At 44.7% G+C, this 12,558-nt stretch overlaps 1 protein-coding gene across 3 annotated transcripts in view; it reads left to right on the forward strand.

The window, feature by feature from the left end:
- The first annotated feature begins 7,337 nt into the window (after positions 1-7,337).
- PDGFD (platelet derived growth factor D) overlaps positions 7,338-12,558 on the forward strand; it is a 144,386-nt gene continuing 139,165 nt past the window's right edge. For 2 of the 3 annotated variants that reach the window (XM_072850633.1, XM_072850632.1), the window contains exon 1: positions 7,400-8,270. In XM_072850633.1, coding sequence (XP_072706734.1) covers positions 8,141-8,270 — 130 coding nt within the window. In that variant the 5' untranslated portion in view covers positions 7,400-8,140. Of the gene's footprint in view, positions 8,271-12,558 lie in introns of all 3 variants that reach the window. The other variant, XM_072850634.1, reaches the window with a different exon arrangement.

A 12,558-nucleotide genomic window follows, 5' to 3' on the forward strand; every position in this document is an offset into this window, starting at 1 on the left:
GGGTGGTGAGACAGTGGAATAGGTTGCCCAGAGAAGCTGTGGATGCCCCATCATTGGAAGTATTCAAGGTGAAGTTGGACAGGGCTTTGAGCAACCTGATCTAGTGAAAGATGTCCTTCCCATGGCAGAGAGATTGGACTAGATGATCCTTAAGGTCCCTTCCAACCCAAACCATTGTATGATTCTGTGATACGAGGTCCGGGAGGCAGAGTTTTGAGCCTCAGAGTTTTGCATTTCTTACCCCTTAGGTTCTGGATTTGTCTATTTACTGGTGTCCAGTTATTGACTCTGAAATGACTGAAAAGGCCTCATTTTGCTATATATGTAAAATATAGGCATGTCAAGACAAAGTATGACAAGTTTGCTTTCCAAGCACAAAACCACACACAGTACTAAGATGGTCAGCAATGGAAAAGTGGTTCTCCATTGTGCGTTGTACATTTCTTACTGCAAGCCAGAAATTTTCCTATTTATAAAATGGTGTTGGAAAATTCTTGAGTGGGAAAGAACAGAAAAAAATAAGGCTGAGGTTTTTGGACAATCGGATTTAGTAAGTATCTCCATTGCACATGTGCACCCAGACCTCAAAGAGGAACGAAATTACCCATGAACGAAAGGAAAAAAAAAGCCCAGAGTAATGGCTCAGCAGTTTTGAAACACTGTCAACAAGATGAGTAAGTGGTGTTCTGTAAAACTGAAGACAAAGGATGAAAGGGAAGTTGTAACTCAGGAGGACATAACTCAGGAGGACAAGGAAAAATTTTACATAACTGAAAAGTTCAGTCCTTATAAAATCCTGAAAATACTACAATAAACTTCTGATGATCTAGATGGCTGGATAGAGGACTTTGTATAGGACACACGTGTATGATGGCTGCTCAGAACTTCTACTCTCAGGAAACTGAGGGGGAATCTTTAATCAACAAAGGAAGACATCTGATGTCTTACATATCTTCTCAGCTGAGCACAAACTGCAAAACAGTAGATGACAAGAAGTTCATGTGCCAGCTTTGTGGTGCCAAGACACAAGTTACTGCTTTGAGGGTTCAGCATCGAGGTGCATTTCACTCTTGATGGTATGTTCTAAGTTGTTCACAAGATAATAATTTACAGAATTTGAGAGTGTTCCTATGCTGAAAATGTGCTGGAGAAGGAAAATGCTCAAGTCAAGAGAACGAAAATGCTTCCTGTCCCAGAGGAGAGAACACAGAATAGTCCAGAGGGAATGTCTGGGCAGGATAACACACAGAGGAACCTACACCATGCTGTTCTCTGTCTTACTAAAACTGGATGCTTTATTTCTTAAGTAATATCTACAGTGTGCAGACAGAAAACATGAATTATCATGAGAAATTTCAGTCTGAAACCTCTGATCCTAGAGATGTCAGGCTACCAGTAATAAAACATTCCTAGAATTTCTCTAAAATTCTAGGTGACGGTTTTCTAACTCAAATATATTCTATCCAAGACAAACAAAATCTGACCTCATTTTGACAGGTGCAAAGGAATTGATCACAGAAATAACAAGAGTGGTTAGGTAGAAGTTACTGTGGCTTAAGGACACCTGTTTTGCAAAGTCCAGAGCGGTAGGTTCAGATTACTTGTATCCAAATCTTTTGAGAGACCAAGCAGAGGATCCTGACAAACTGTTACTGTTCACACACAGCACAAGATCCAGAGGGGAAAAAATACCAAATATTTAAAAATAGTCTTTAATCACTTGAATTACTTAACATTGATGGTGGAGGATTCTCTGTCTCAAGATACTGTAAAATTGAGTTTTCTCCTATTTTAAAATCAAGTTTTGATCTTTTTTTCTAAAAGATACCATGCTAACTCTTGAGAAATCAAAGAAGGAGGTCAGACAGGAAAATGTTTTGGCTTATTTATGCAAGAAGTCAAACTATCTCATGTCAAAAAGGTCTCTTCTATCCTTTAAATCTATGAACCTGGGAACTGGGATACAAAAGAAATGTAATCTTTTTGAAGGTATTATTTTCTTATTAAGAAAAACTTATGAGAAAGCATAGCCTATTATTTTTAAACCTGAATTTAAATCTAAATGGTGGTTCTACTGATATCAATGGGGGAGAAAAATCCTACTTAACCTCAGGAGGGCAACATGTCTTCTTTCATTGTGGTTTATACTCTTCTTTTGAAAGCATGACTCTGAATATTGCATGCATGCTGTATGTCAATTGGCCCCGTCACTAGGTACCAGTGGGAGAGTCTGAGTGATACAGCAGTTTCTCTAAATGTAATAAATGAATGTGTTCAGCTTGGGACATCCTTTTCTTCTCCCTCCCTATGTGCATGTCAGTGGTGCAATATTTGTCTCTAACACTTGCAGTGGAGAACTAGCCAAAAGTTACATACAGCCAGCAAAAGTTATTTAAGAGTTGGGAAGGGAAGCAGCTGTACATTGAAAGGGAGAAGGGCACACCATCCTGTAGCAGTGCAGACACAAGAGGGAAAACCAAAAGACTGGATAAATCAAAGCTGCCTGCAGCTGTTCTCACGAATGGGCCAGACAAGCAAGCATGCACAGCTGGCTGCTGGAGGAGGACGAACAGCAGCACCAGTTACAGGTCTGTGGCCCAGATCTAATGTTCAGAGTGTTTTAACAGGAGTTCCCATGAATCAGTGCCAAGTTTGTAGTGATACCAGGCAGCAGTGCCTGGGCTTGTGTTTGATAATCTCAACACCTAAAGTGATCAGTTCCACTGGGGATTTTTTCTATATGTTATTGAACTGCTGCTTGTAGCTCAGATAGTAAATCTGGACCATGGATCACTGTGCTGCATTTCTCTTCTTGGTGTCTTGGTGCCTGTGGGGTATCGTTATTATCTTAGCAACACATGACTCTGCCCCTGTTTTCTAATTCCAGACATATAATGGCTTTGGTTTACCTTTTCCTTGCATTCTTTTGGTCTGCCATCATGGTTACATTCATTTACTTAAGATGCACATTTTAGCAATTGTGAGATGTTTCTCCATCCTACTCTATGCACCTCTGCTCATTCTCAAATCATTCACAGATTATAAACTGGGGGATGGGGTCGCTGCTGTCACTTGCCTGTCCTCCTGTATAACAGAAATCACAGTGCTGCCCTGAAAAAAGTACCTGGAGGTACTTTTTTTTAGTTGTCATTTTCCAATGAACTGCAGAACCACTTAGAAATTTCATCTGTGGCTTGTAGTACCGTACATATGAACATGCTTTTCTCTGTCACCTTTACGACCTTTTAGAAGTGATCAATAGACCCCATGAGTCCCTAAGTACAGCTTGAAACCACTTGACTGGTTTTTAGGAAAACATCAAATCTTGCCTTTCAAATTTTCAGTGGTGAAGAATATACAACTTTGATGCTTCCATGGCTTTCATACATTAAAAGTATGAAACATACATTTTTATTAAAAGTATTAAAAGTATATTTTAATAAAAATATACATTTTTATTAAAAGTATACTTTTATTAAAAGTATGAAACATACATTTTTTCATACATTAAAAGTATGCCTTTTATTTCTAATCTTAATTTATGTAACTCCAGCTTTCACCTTGGTATGTCATTGTCCACTAGACAGATATCCTACCTCCGGGAGGTAGCTGTGACCCCTCTGAGTTTCTCCTTGACAAGCAAAATGACTCCTGATTTTTAAGCTTTACCTGAATGGCATGTCTCTCAACCTCTAACTAATCCTGTGGTTTTCCTCTCTCTGTGTTTTTCACTTTATCATGGTCCTTTTTTAGACTATATTCACAGGAACTTGACGCAGCAGTCTAATAATAACAGAAGAAAGCATAATGCCCCTACTCTAATTGATATTCCACTCTATAAATAAATATCCAAGGATCCCAGTGATAATGCACAAAGAACTTCGGTTTTGCTACTTAATCACCATATTTCCAATGGTCTAAGGGGTGGACACACAGCACATCTGTGCTCCATGGACAAACTGTATGACACTGGAGCATCTCCCAGCCAACAAATGATAACAGAGAAGGCTATAGCCCATTGCCTTCCTTGATAATCCACCCCCATATTTTTTTTCTGCATCAGTGCTTTCTAGGATTACCTACTTTATCCAGTAACTATAAATGTATTTGTTCCCGATGCTCTCTCCATAGTCAGTGGAGAGAAACTGGACCTTCCAAAAAACAATTTATCCCATCCCAGCACAACTGCCTAAAACCACTGGGATAGAGTGCCCTCTGATGGGTATCCAATTCTCTCCATGAACAATGAGAACCTATGTGGCTTACACCAGGCACTTTCAGAAGACTAAAATGAGGTGAGATGGATGCCACAGGCACTGGGTAGTGCTGCCACTGGCTATTTTAAAGCATAAGCTATGCCAGGGTTTAAAGCATAAAAGCATAAAACTATGCTTTACAGTTCTACCCAGTATCTACACGTCTGTGTCTATATAACACCATTACTATAAATCAGCCTATTACTCCCCCAAGGTTTTTGTCATCTGCAAATGTCATGAGTAATGACTGCATTTTTCCCAGGTCATTGTTGGAAATGTAAATCAATGCAGAAGCAAAAATTAGCCTAAGTGGGGTGGGGCTCTCTCGCAAAGAATCCATTTAATAATGTTTCCCTTCTTATTAAACATTTTTAAACTTGTCATTTAACGAGTTTTGAAAACATTTAGTATGCATGACTTTCTTTTCATATGATTTAAATTGTGTGGTACCAAGTCAAATGCCTTATGAAAGCTGTAGTTTAATGCTATTCTGTTTGTCAACCAGATTTCCAAGTTAGCATGATAAGATTTTCCAGGTTGATTAGCATTAATTATATTATTTTCCTTTTAATTTGTATTAATTGAGTCTCATACCAACTGTTACATTATTTTATCAGGATCTCAATCAGGCTGACAGATTTGTAATTACCTAGGTCATCACACTTATACATCAGTATGTCCTTTTATGCAATAACCGTGATTTGCTGTAGGTCTTCATATAGAAATCACCTGATGCTTTAAATTATCCCAAACCCTTAGAATACAGATTAGCCAATGTACTAGAATGTTCTCCAGAAAGTGAAGATCCAGTGATCTGCTCATAAAACTGTCTGAGCATAATCCAAACTTCTCACCCTTTGACATGGGGTTCTATGACACCTTATTATAAAGATACTGTATTGTTTTGTAGTGGGTTTAGTGCTTTTTAAAGTGAATTCAGAAACTGTAGCAACAGTCATTGAAATGCAGGCTTTTTTACAAAGGTCTGACAATGCATGTCAGTCTTGCTGCTCTATCCCAAAATCTTTCTGTACACCTGTACATCAAATGGAAAAATCTGGGATTTTTTGATTCTGGGACTAAAATAAATATCTGATAATTGATAGAGCTAGGCCTCTGTTTGGAACCCCACAGTAATATTCCCTGGCTGTTTTCTGACCTGAGAAAAAGACTCATCCCTTCTGCTACAAAAATATTTTTGGCTTTAGAACAAAGATGGCAGCATCCCATGCTTTGCACAGGAAGGAACAGAAATGTACTGTGAGCGTATGACAGGAGTTACACACAGTTCCTCTTGATATATATCAAAGCCATTGGTGGTGGAATTCAACTTGCCTGTTTTCATCACTGTCTAATTTATGAGGCCCCATGCTGTTTTGCTTGAGAGTTCTCTAAGCAAAAAGTAACTCTGCTGCACAAACAGGAATTTCATCTTTTGCACCACAGCAGTATGCACTCTTTTTAAAAGAAAACAAAAAAATACTGAGAAAACCTCAGTTCTGTGCCCTGGTCAGCTTGAGGAAGTTTAAACTTATAGACTGTATCAAGCTAGGGAGCACATCAGCCAGCCAAACAGCTGTGCAGTGTTTTAGGTGAAAGCCTGTTCCACTCTTGTGTCAAAGCTGGACCTGTGCAGCCAGGGAGGCATAGGGCCAGAAAGATACCACATGACTCTAGCTCCAGACCCAGCTCTTGGGAAGATGTGTGAATTTTATATGAAAAAATTTATATGGGTACAGCTGGGTACAGAAAGAGGATCAGCCTTGGAAACAGTGCCCTTTCTTGACTGAAAGTATCTACTGATATCTGAGCTATAACCGCTCAGATACTGTCAAAACACCTTTTGTCTGCCTTCTGGGTGGAAGATAAACTGTCCTTCCTTCCCTTCCTCCTCCACCACCTTAAAATGGCCGCTGCATGCCCCCACAGGGAAGCAATTACAGCTTCTAGCTCCCTGGGTCTAAGAGAGAATGAGGGCCTGAGGTCACTGAGAAAGGAAAGACTTCACCAAGAGGTTGTGGTAAAGGTCAGGTATTGACCACCTCCTTTTATCTTAAAAGGTACCTACACTCAGAAGAGAGCAAGGTAGCTGTGATCCTATTGATGCTTTCTGCCAGTTCCTTGTAATGTAATTGGAAAGAGGCAGACACATTGACTGGATGAACAGAAGACATCTTCAGAGCTCCCCCTATCTTCATTTGCTGCATGTCCTCTATTTGACTTTCTGTTTCTATTAGAATGATCGGATTGGCCACCTTCCCTCTGTTTGCCCAGTTTCCCCCCTGAAACGGGCACCTAAAACATAGGCACATCTGCTCACAAATGAAGCAGTGTTGGAGCCTTTCCATTATCTACCACATGGGAGCAGGATTAGGTTCGCTGTCAGTTTTGGGGAACATGAAAGGGATAAAGAACCATGAATTATGCATAACAGAATTGCACCCTACTGGTTCCTTAAGACATACAAGATGTTTCAGTCCCATTGTCATCCTAGCATGCTCTTGGAGAAAATATTTCATACAGGCAGAGGCAGTCCTTTGAGTGTAGCAGGACTTGTCCGATATTCCCGATACACCACCGTATCAACATTCTTCTACTAGTGAGGTGGTGTTTCATGTTGTTAAAGGTCCGGCAACATGTTATAATTTGTTAGAGTGGCTAAGACTATATGAAATGCCCTAAGAAATAAACTAAGTAGGTAAGGATTTATTAGAGAACTGTTAAAACCTGATTGCTTTTTCTCTGCCTTCACTTGATTGTTTTAATTGCAGCTAATGGAAGGGGAAAAAAAAAAATTAAAACAGCAATCTGATCACAATCCTCACATACCTTTGGTTTAGACCTAAACTCTTCCAGGCAGTAATACAATCTTTTAATACCAGACCCAGTTTAACGAGGGTCTAAATTAGTAGGAATTAACTTTTTATGAAGAGCTTTGGACAGTGCTTGGCATGACTGAAGAGCCCATATATTTCTCCCAGGGACAACTGCGGGTTTTCTTCAGCCAATGTGTTTGCACCAGTTATTCCACTAAGTCTCCTCACCCGCCCTGGTGCAACTCAGTGATTTGAGTCATTCCAGCCCAAGGGATAAGCTTTACGTGGCCGCTGCGGGCCCGAGGGTGACGGGCACTGGCGGGGAGGCCCCGGCACACGGCTCCCACCGGGCCCACCCGCCGGAGCCCCGCGGTCCCCACAGAGCAGGTTCACGCCGCAGCGGGGCCAGCCCCCCTCGCACCACCCCTCCTGCCACTTTCTGCCCGGGCTGGAGACGACGCGGCCGGTAGCTCAGGGAGGGCCCGGGCACCGCTCCCTGCCTCCCCCCGCCGGCCGCTCCCGCCCGCCTCCCCGCCTGCCCCCGGGCCGCCCCCTTCCCCGGGCCGCCTCTCCCCCCCGGCCCCCGCCGCGGAGCGCGGGGCGCTCCCGCCGCTCCAGACCCCGGCGGCGGCTCCTGCCGAGCGGAGCGGAGCGGCGCGGAGCGGAGCGCGGCTGCGGCAGCCCCCGCCTGCGACGTGGGGCACGGCGCTGCCGGCCGAGGGCGGGGGCGGCGGTCCCGGCCCGGGGATCCCTCACCTTTGCGAGTTCGGCCGGCCCCAGAAACGCAGCAGAAACTTCAGCGTGCAGGAAGTTTGGGGCAGCTCGGAGAGTAACTCGGCAGCTGTGACTGCTGTTTCGGGTGGTGTGGTTTTTTGTTTCGGGGGGGTTTTTTTGTGTTTTTTTTTTTTTTCTCCCCTGCATACAACTCCCCCAAACACACAAGCAACCCGCAACAACAGCAAACAAAAAGTCCGGGAAGGGGGAGAGAACACGAGAGAGGGAAGCACCCTTGGTGGGGGAAAGCCGGGTTTCTTTGCAGAGACACGGTCCCGTTCACAGCGGATCCCAATGCAACTGCTCATCCTCCTCCTCCTCTACGCTGTCGTCTGTGCGAACTTTTGCAGCCGTCAGGGCACCACTGCCCCTGCTCAGAGCGGATCTATAAAAGCCTTGCGGTCCTCGAATATCAGGCGAGATGGTAAGTATCCCTCTGTCTTCTTTATTCCCAAGTGCTGCATTTGCGGAGGAAGCCTCGAGCGCGCCCCGAAGGCTGCCGTCCCCCCTTCCCCGGGAGCGGGGGCCGCGTCCCCAGAGGCCGGCGGGGTCTATCCGGGCGGGGGTCCCGTCCCTGGGAGGCCGGCGGGGTCAGCCGGGGCGCGGGGGCCGGTCCCCGGAGGCCGGGGGGGAGCGTGCGGCCAGGTGGCGGGAGGGAGGTGTGCGCTGAGGGGGCGGCTCTGCCCGGCGGCTGCTCCTCCGGGCGGTCCCAAACTTCTCAGGGCAACTTCGAGGAGGTTTCCTGGGAGCCGGCGGTGCCCCCAGCGTCCCCTCCGGGCTGCACCTCGCCCCTGACAACGCGGGGTGCTCGGTCCCAGCTGCCGCGGAGGGCCCCGCCGGGCGCCCCTCGGCACCCGCGGGCCCCGTCTCCTCTATGTCCCTTTGACGTGCCGACGCCGGGGGCAGTGCGGGGAGGGCGGCCGGCTTGCGGCGGCTCCCACCGGAGCGGGGCCGCGGCGGGGTCCCCTCTGGGGCGGTGTGCGGCGGGCGGGGGAGGGTACGCGGGCGGCGGCCGTTGGGCCTCAGGGCGGGGCGCGGGCGGCGCCGCCGTCGCCTCAGGGGTGCTTGGGGGGAGCGCGGCTCCTCTCCCGGCCCCGCTGCGGCCTTTCGCCGCGTTCGGCTCCTGTAATGGCTCTCGGGGTGCCGTCCTCCTGGTGGAGGGCTGCCTTGCGGGAGGGTCTGGGCCCGGGTCTGCTGAGCAATGCCCCGCGAGGACTAGCCTCGTCCCTTGTGCCAGCCGCACCGTTGGCGGGCGTAGGATGCCCAGTGATGGTGAGCACCAAGGAGGGCAGCTGCGGGCTTTCGGACACTGCCCGCCTGGTAGGGAGGGTGGTTTCAGTCTTCGTGTTTGAACGCTGGTGCGTTTCCGCCGGCAGAGGATATCCTCGACAGCTGAGGTGCTGTCGAGGTCTGCAGTGCAGCTGCGTGGGGCCCCAGTGCCTCAAGTGAGCGGTCAGCGTGGCCATGTGCTGTGGCCCCGTGGTGAATGAATGTGGAGGCTACATAAAAATAGCGCCACTGAAATTCACCTTTGGAATCCACTTGTTCATGATTAAAGATGAAGAAAAACAAGTCTTTTGGTTTGGGAAGAGCGATGAGCCTCTCGTGGGGAGCAGCCTGTTGTGTTCCAGCTTCATGTGGGAGGACCTGCTTTTGCATGTTGCAGCGTACCTTCTTGCAGAGCGAAATGCAAGATGTTCTCCCTGAAAATGAACAGAGTTCAGTCTTCAAGTTAACGTCTTCCAGTTGCTAGAATTTATATATGTTATAAACCCTTTTAAAAACCCAGTCACTTGAGCCATTTCCAAGATTGTACTCTGTTTATTTTTCAGCGTGTATACAATGTGTGTAATGGGTATACATACAATGTGGGTAATAGGATTTAGGAATATGTTTGTGTTTCAGCTTTGGAATCATATTGAGCTTAATAATCTTTTGTATGCCTTTCCTAGTCACTGAAAGAAGGCATAGAGAAGGTGAAGAGGCTTTTTCTTAGAATTGAGATAGTAAGTCTGGAAACAAGACAGAATTGCATTTCCTTCTGTCTCAGAAGTCAAATTTAATCTAAGAAAAAATGTATGTGTTTGTACTAAAAACATCATCCATTATTTCTGTTTCATCCTTTAAAACTATTGTGCATTTTATCAAGCTTTGTGACTTGTTAGCCTGCCATCTTAAACTTCATAGAAGAACTGAGACCATCTCTGAACTAAACTAAGCCAGCTTCCTTCCAAGTCAAACTCCAAACAAGCCTTTTTGTGGAAAACTGCAGTGATTTACTTAGAACTTCAAAATGTGTTTTACTCTGATCTTCTCTGTAGAGTCGGTGAAGAAATCAGTAACCCCTAATAGAAATAAAGTTTTCAGCTTACTGGCAATGTGACGGGTGTTTGACTCTGCAGAAGAAGAATTCCTGTGGTGAAATTGCTTCTTGGAGTGATGAAGAGAACAAGCCTATGTGAAATGATTAGTTAATTGCTCTTTTCCTAGTTGTGCTCATTTAACGTTGTGATTAAGCTTTGTACCTTTAAAATTATCTTCCACAATTTGTAGTGGCTGAACTTTCTGGGTATGGGGGTGGACTGGTACTGTGGGTACTGGTGGACTGTTTGAAAGCGGCAGATCTATGTGAAATTACATGCTACCTTTGACCCTCCCTGGGCCATATGCTAGTCGGGCCTGCAGCCTACAGACACAGTGAAACGCACCCACGCCGAAGTCAGGCACCTCTGCAGTTTTGGCGGATGTTATCCAGGTACTGAGGAGGTAGCACATTTTTAGGAAGATCGCGTGCAGACCCCTAGCAACCTGCAGCCTCGTGCTTGGGCATCCTCTTGCTTTTTCTCTGCAAAGGACGGTATGTTCTGGTATGGCCAGTGGAGCTGGGCATCAGGTCACAACATCTAAAGCACCTCAGCTGCTGATTGGCCTGATTTTGCTCAAATGAACCAAACTGCTGCTTGAGTTTGTTGACTAAAGGTCTGTATTTGTGCAGCCAAAGGTTATGAGCTGTATTCCAAATGTTGCATGCATGTGGTGAGCTCACAAGCAAAGTGTTTAGACCATAGTTGGCTGTAGGCCACTAAAAGTATTTCTGTCTTTTATAATTTTCAGTGGTGTTTGTGTCTTGTTTTGGTCTGAAGCGCTGATATGGAATAGCATTAAAGACATGTGGGTTGCATTGCTGAGTGAGACAGTATTTTTTGCTTTGTAAATATTTGCAGACGTGATAATACGGAATAGGATCTAAGAGCACACAGTACACTGGGGGTAATATGTTCCAACAGTCTCTCTCAAAATGCACAGCAGGGATAAAAACTAATTTAATATTATGTCCTGGGTTGATGATCATGATTATTATGTTGTGGAATTAAGAGAGATACTGAAGAGGAAGCAAGGTCTGTTCAGCTCTTTAAAAAAATATTGTATCTTGGCAAGTCCAAGACCACCTGCACATTTTATTAAAAAAGAAAACAATCCTTTGGATTCCAGTTTGCTGTTACCTCCAAGCAGGATAAACTATTGATACTGCATACACAGAGCTTTAATATGGAGGCTTGGTCTTGCTTCCGGCCAAAACAAACCTTTGCACTGTGCGTGATTTGAGATTGTCTTTCTTCTTTTAGGCTAAAAGAGGTTGGCCTATTTGTAATTGCTCTTATTAAGACTAAGGTTGCTCTGGGAAGAAATCTATAAATGAAGGGCAGCACATACAAAAAAAGTGCTATTTAATGACTACCAAACCTAACCAGACTGTACTTCCTGCTGAAGTTATTAAGGATATAAATAACCTGCTTACAAGACATCCTCTTGTCCTAGTGGAAGGACGGGCATTGATGACTCAGCTGTCCAATGTAGCACTAATCAATATTTAAAGTGTCCTGGTGATGCCAGCCACATTTATAGCACATGTAGTGGTATTTACTTAAAGTGTTTATTAATGCCACTACCTGTTAAGTCCTTTGAAGTTCGTCAGAATAACACACAGAGGGCTTCCAGATGCTTCCATTGTTCTCTTTGCCTCAGTTTCCCAATTTGCAGTATGCAGGTACTACTGCCTAATTACAAGAAGTCTGCTATTTTGTATCTGCTATTTTGGTTGTTTATGTGTACTTGGAGATGAAAAGAGGAGATGAAAAGTGCTAAGTAATATTATTTGCTGTATAGTGTCTAACTGAAACATAAATTACTTGTTCTTATCTGTTACTGAACAAACATCTGTATGAATGTTCAATCTAGGAAAGTATGCCTAGTCTGTATACTAAGACTAAGCATCACTACACATTTTTCAAACTTTAAAATCCAAAGTTTAAAGAAAAGGCAGAACAGAACAGACAGCATCGTGTCAAATCATTTCAGTATGTAAACAACTGAAAACCACGGAATCAATGTCTTCTGATGTGGATTTGCAACCATAACATCAGATGACTTGAGATAAGTTTCTGGGCTCTTGTGGTTTTCATTTTGAATCCAAAAAATTAGGAATTTCCAAACTTTGGTTTGCTTGTGCACCACCAAAATTAAAAAAAAAATTGCACTTTACCATTCTGAGGAACTGGCAACAGCTTTTGCCTCTTCGATGGTCTGTCCAAAGGGATGCGGGCCATTAACTCTACCCTCCCCTTCCCTGTGTTGGCCTATGCCTAAGCACAGGGAAAAGCATTTGATGATTTGGGCAGTATTCTCTCACCAAATAGGTATTAACTGTCTGC

Source organism: Ciconia boyciana, chromosome 1 (genome assembly GCF_034638445.1).
Source record: "Ciconia boyciana chromosome 1, ASM3463844v1, whole genome shotgun sequence".
Classification (NCBI taxonomy): domain Eukaryota; kingdom Metazoa; phylum Chordata; class Aves; order Ciconiiformes; family Ciconiidae; genus Ciconia; species Ciconia boyciana.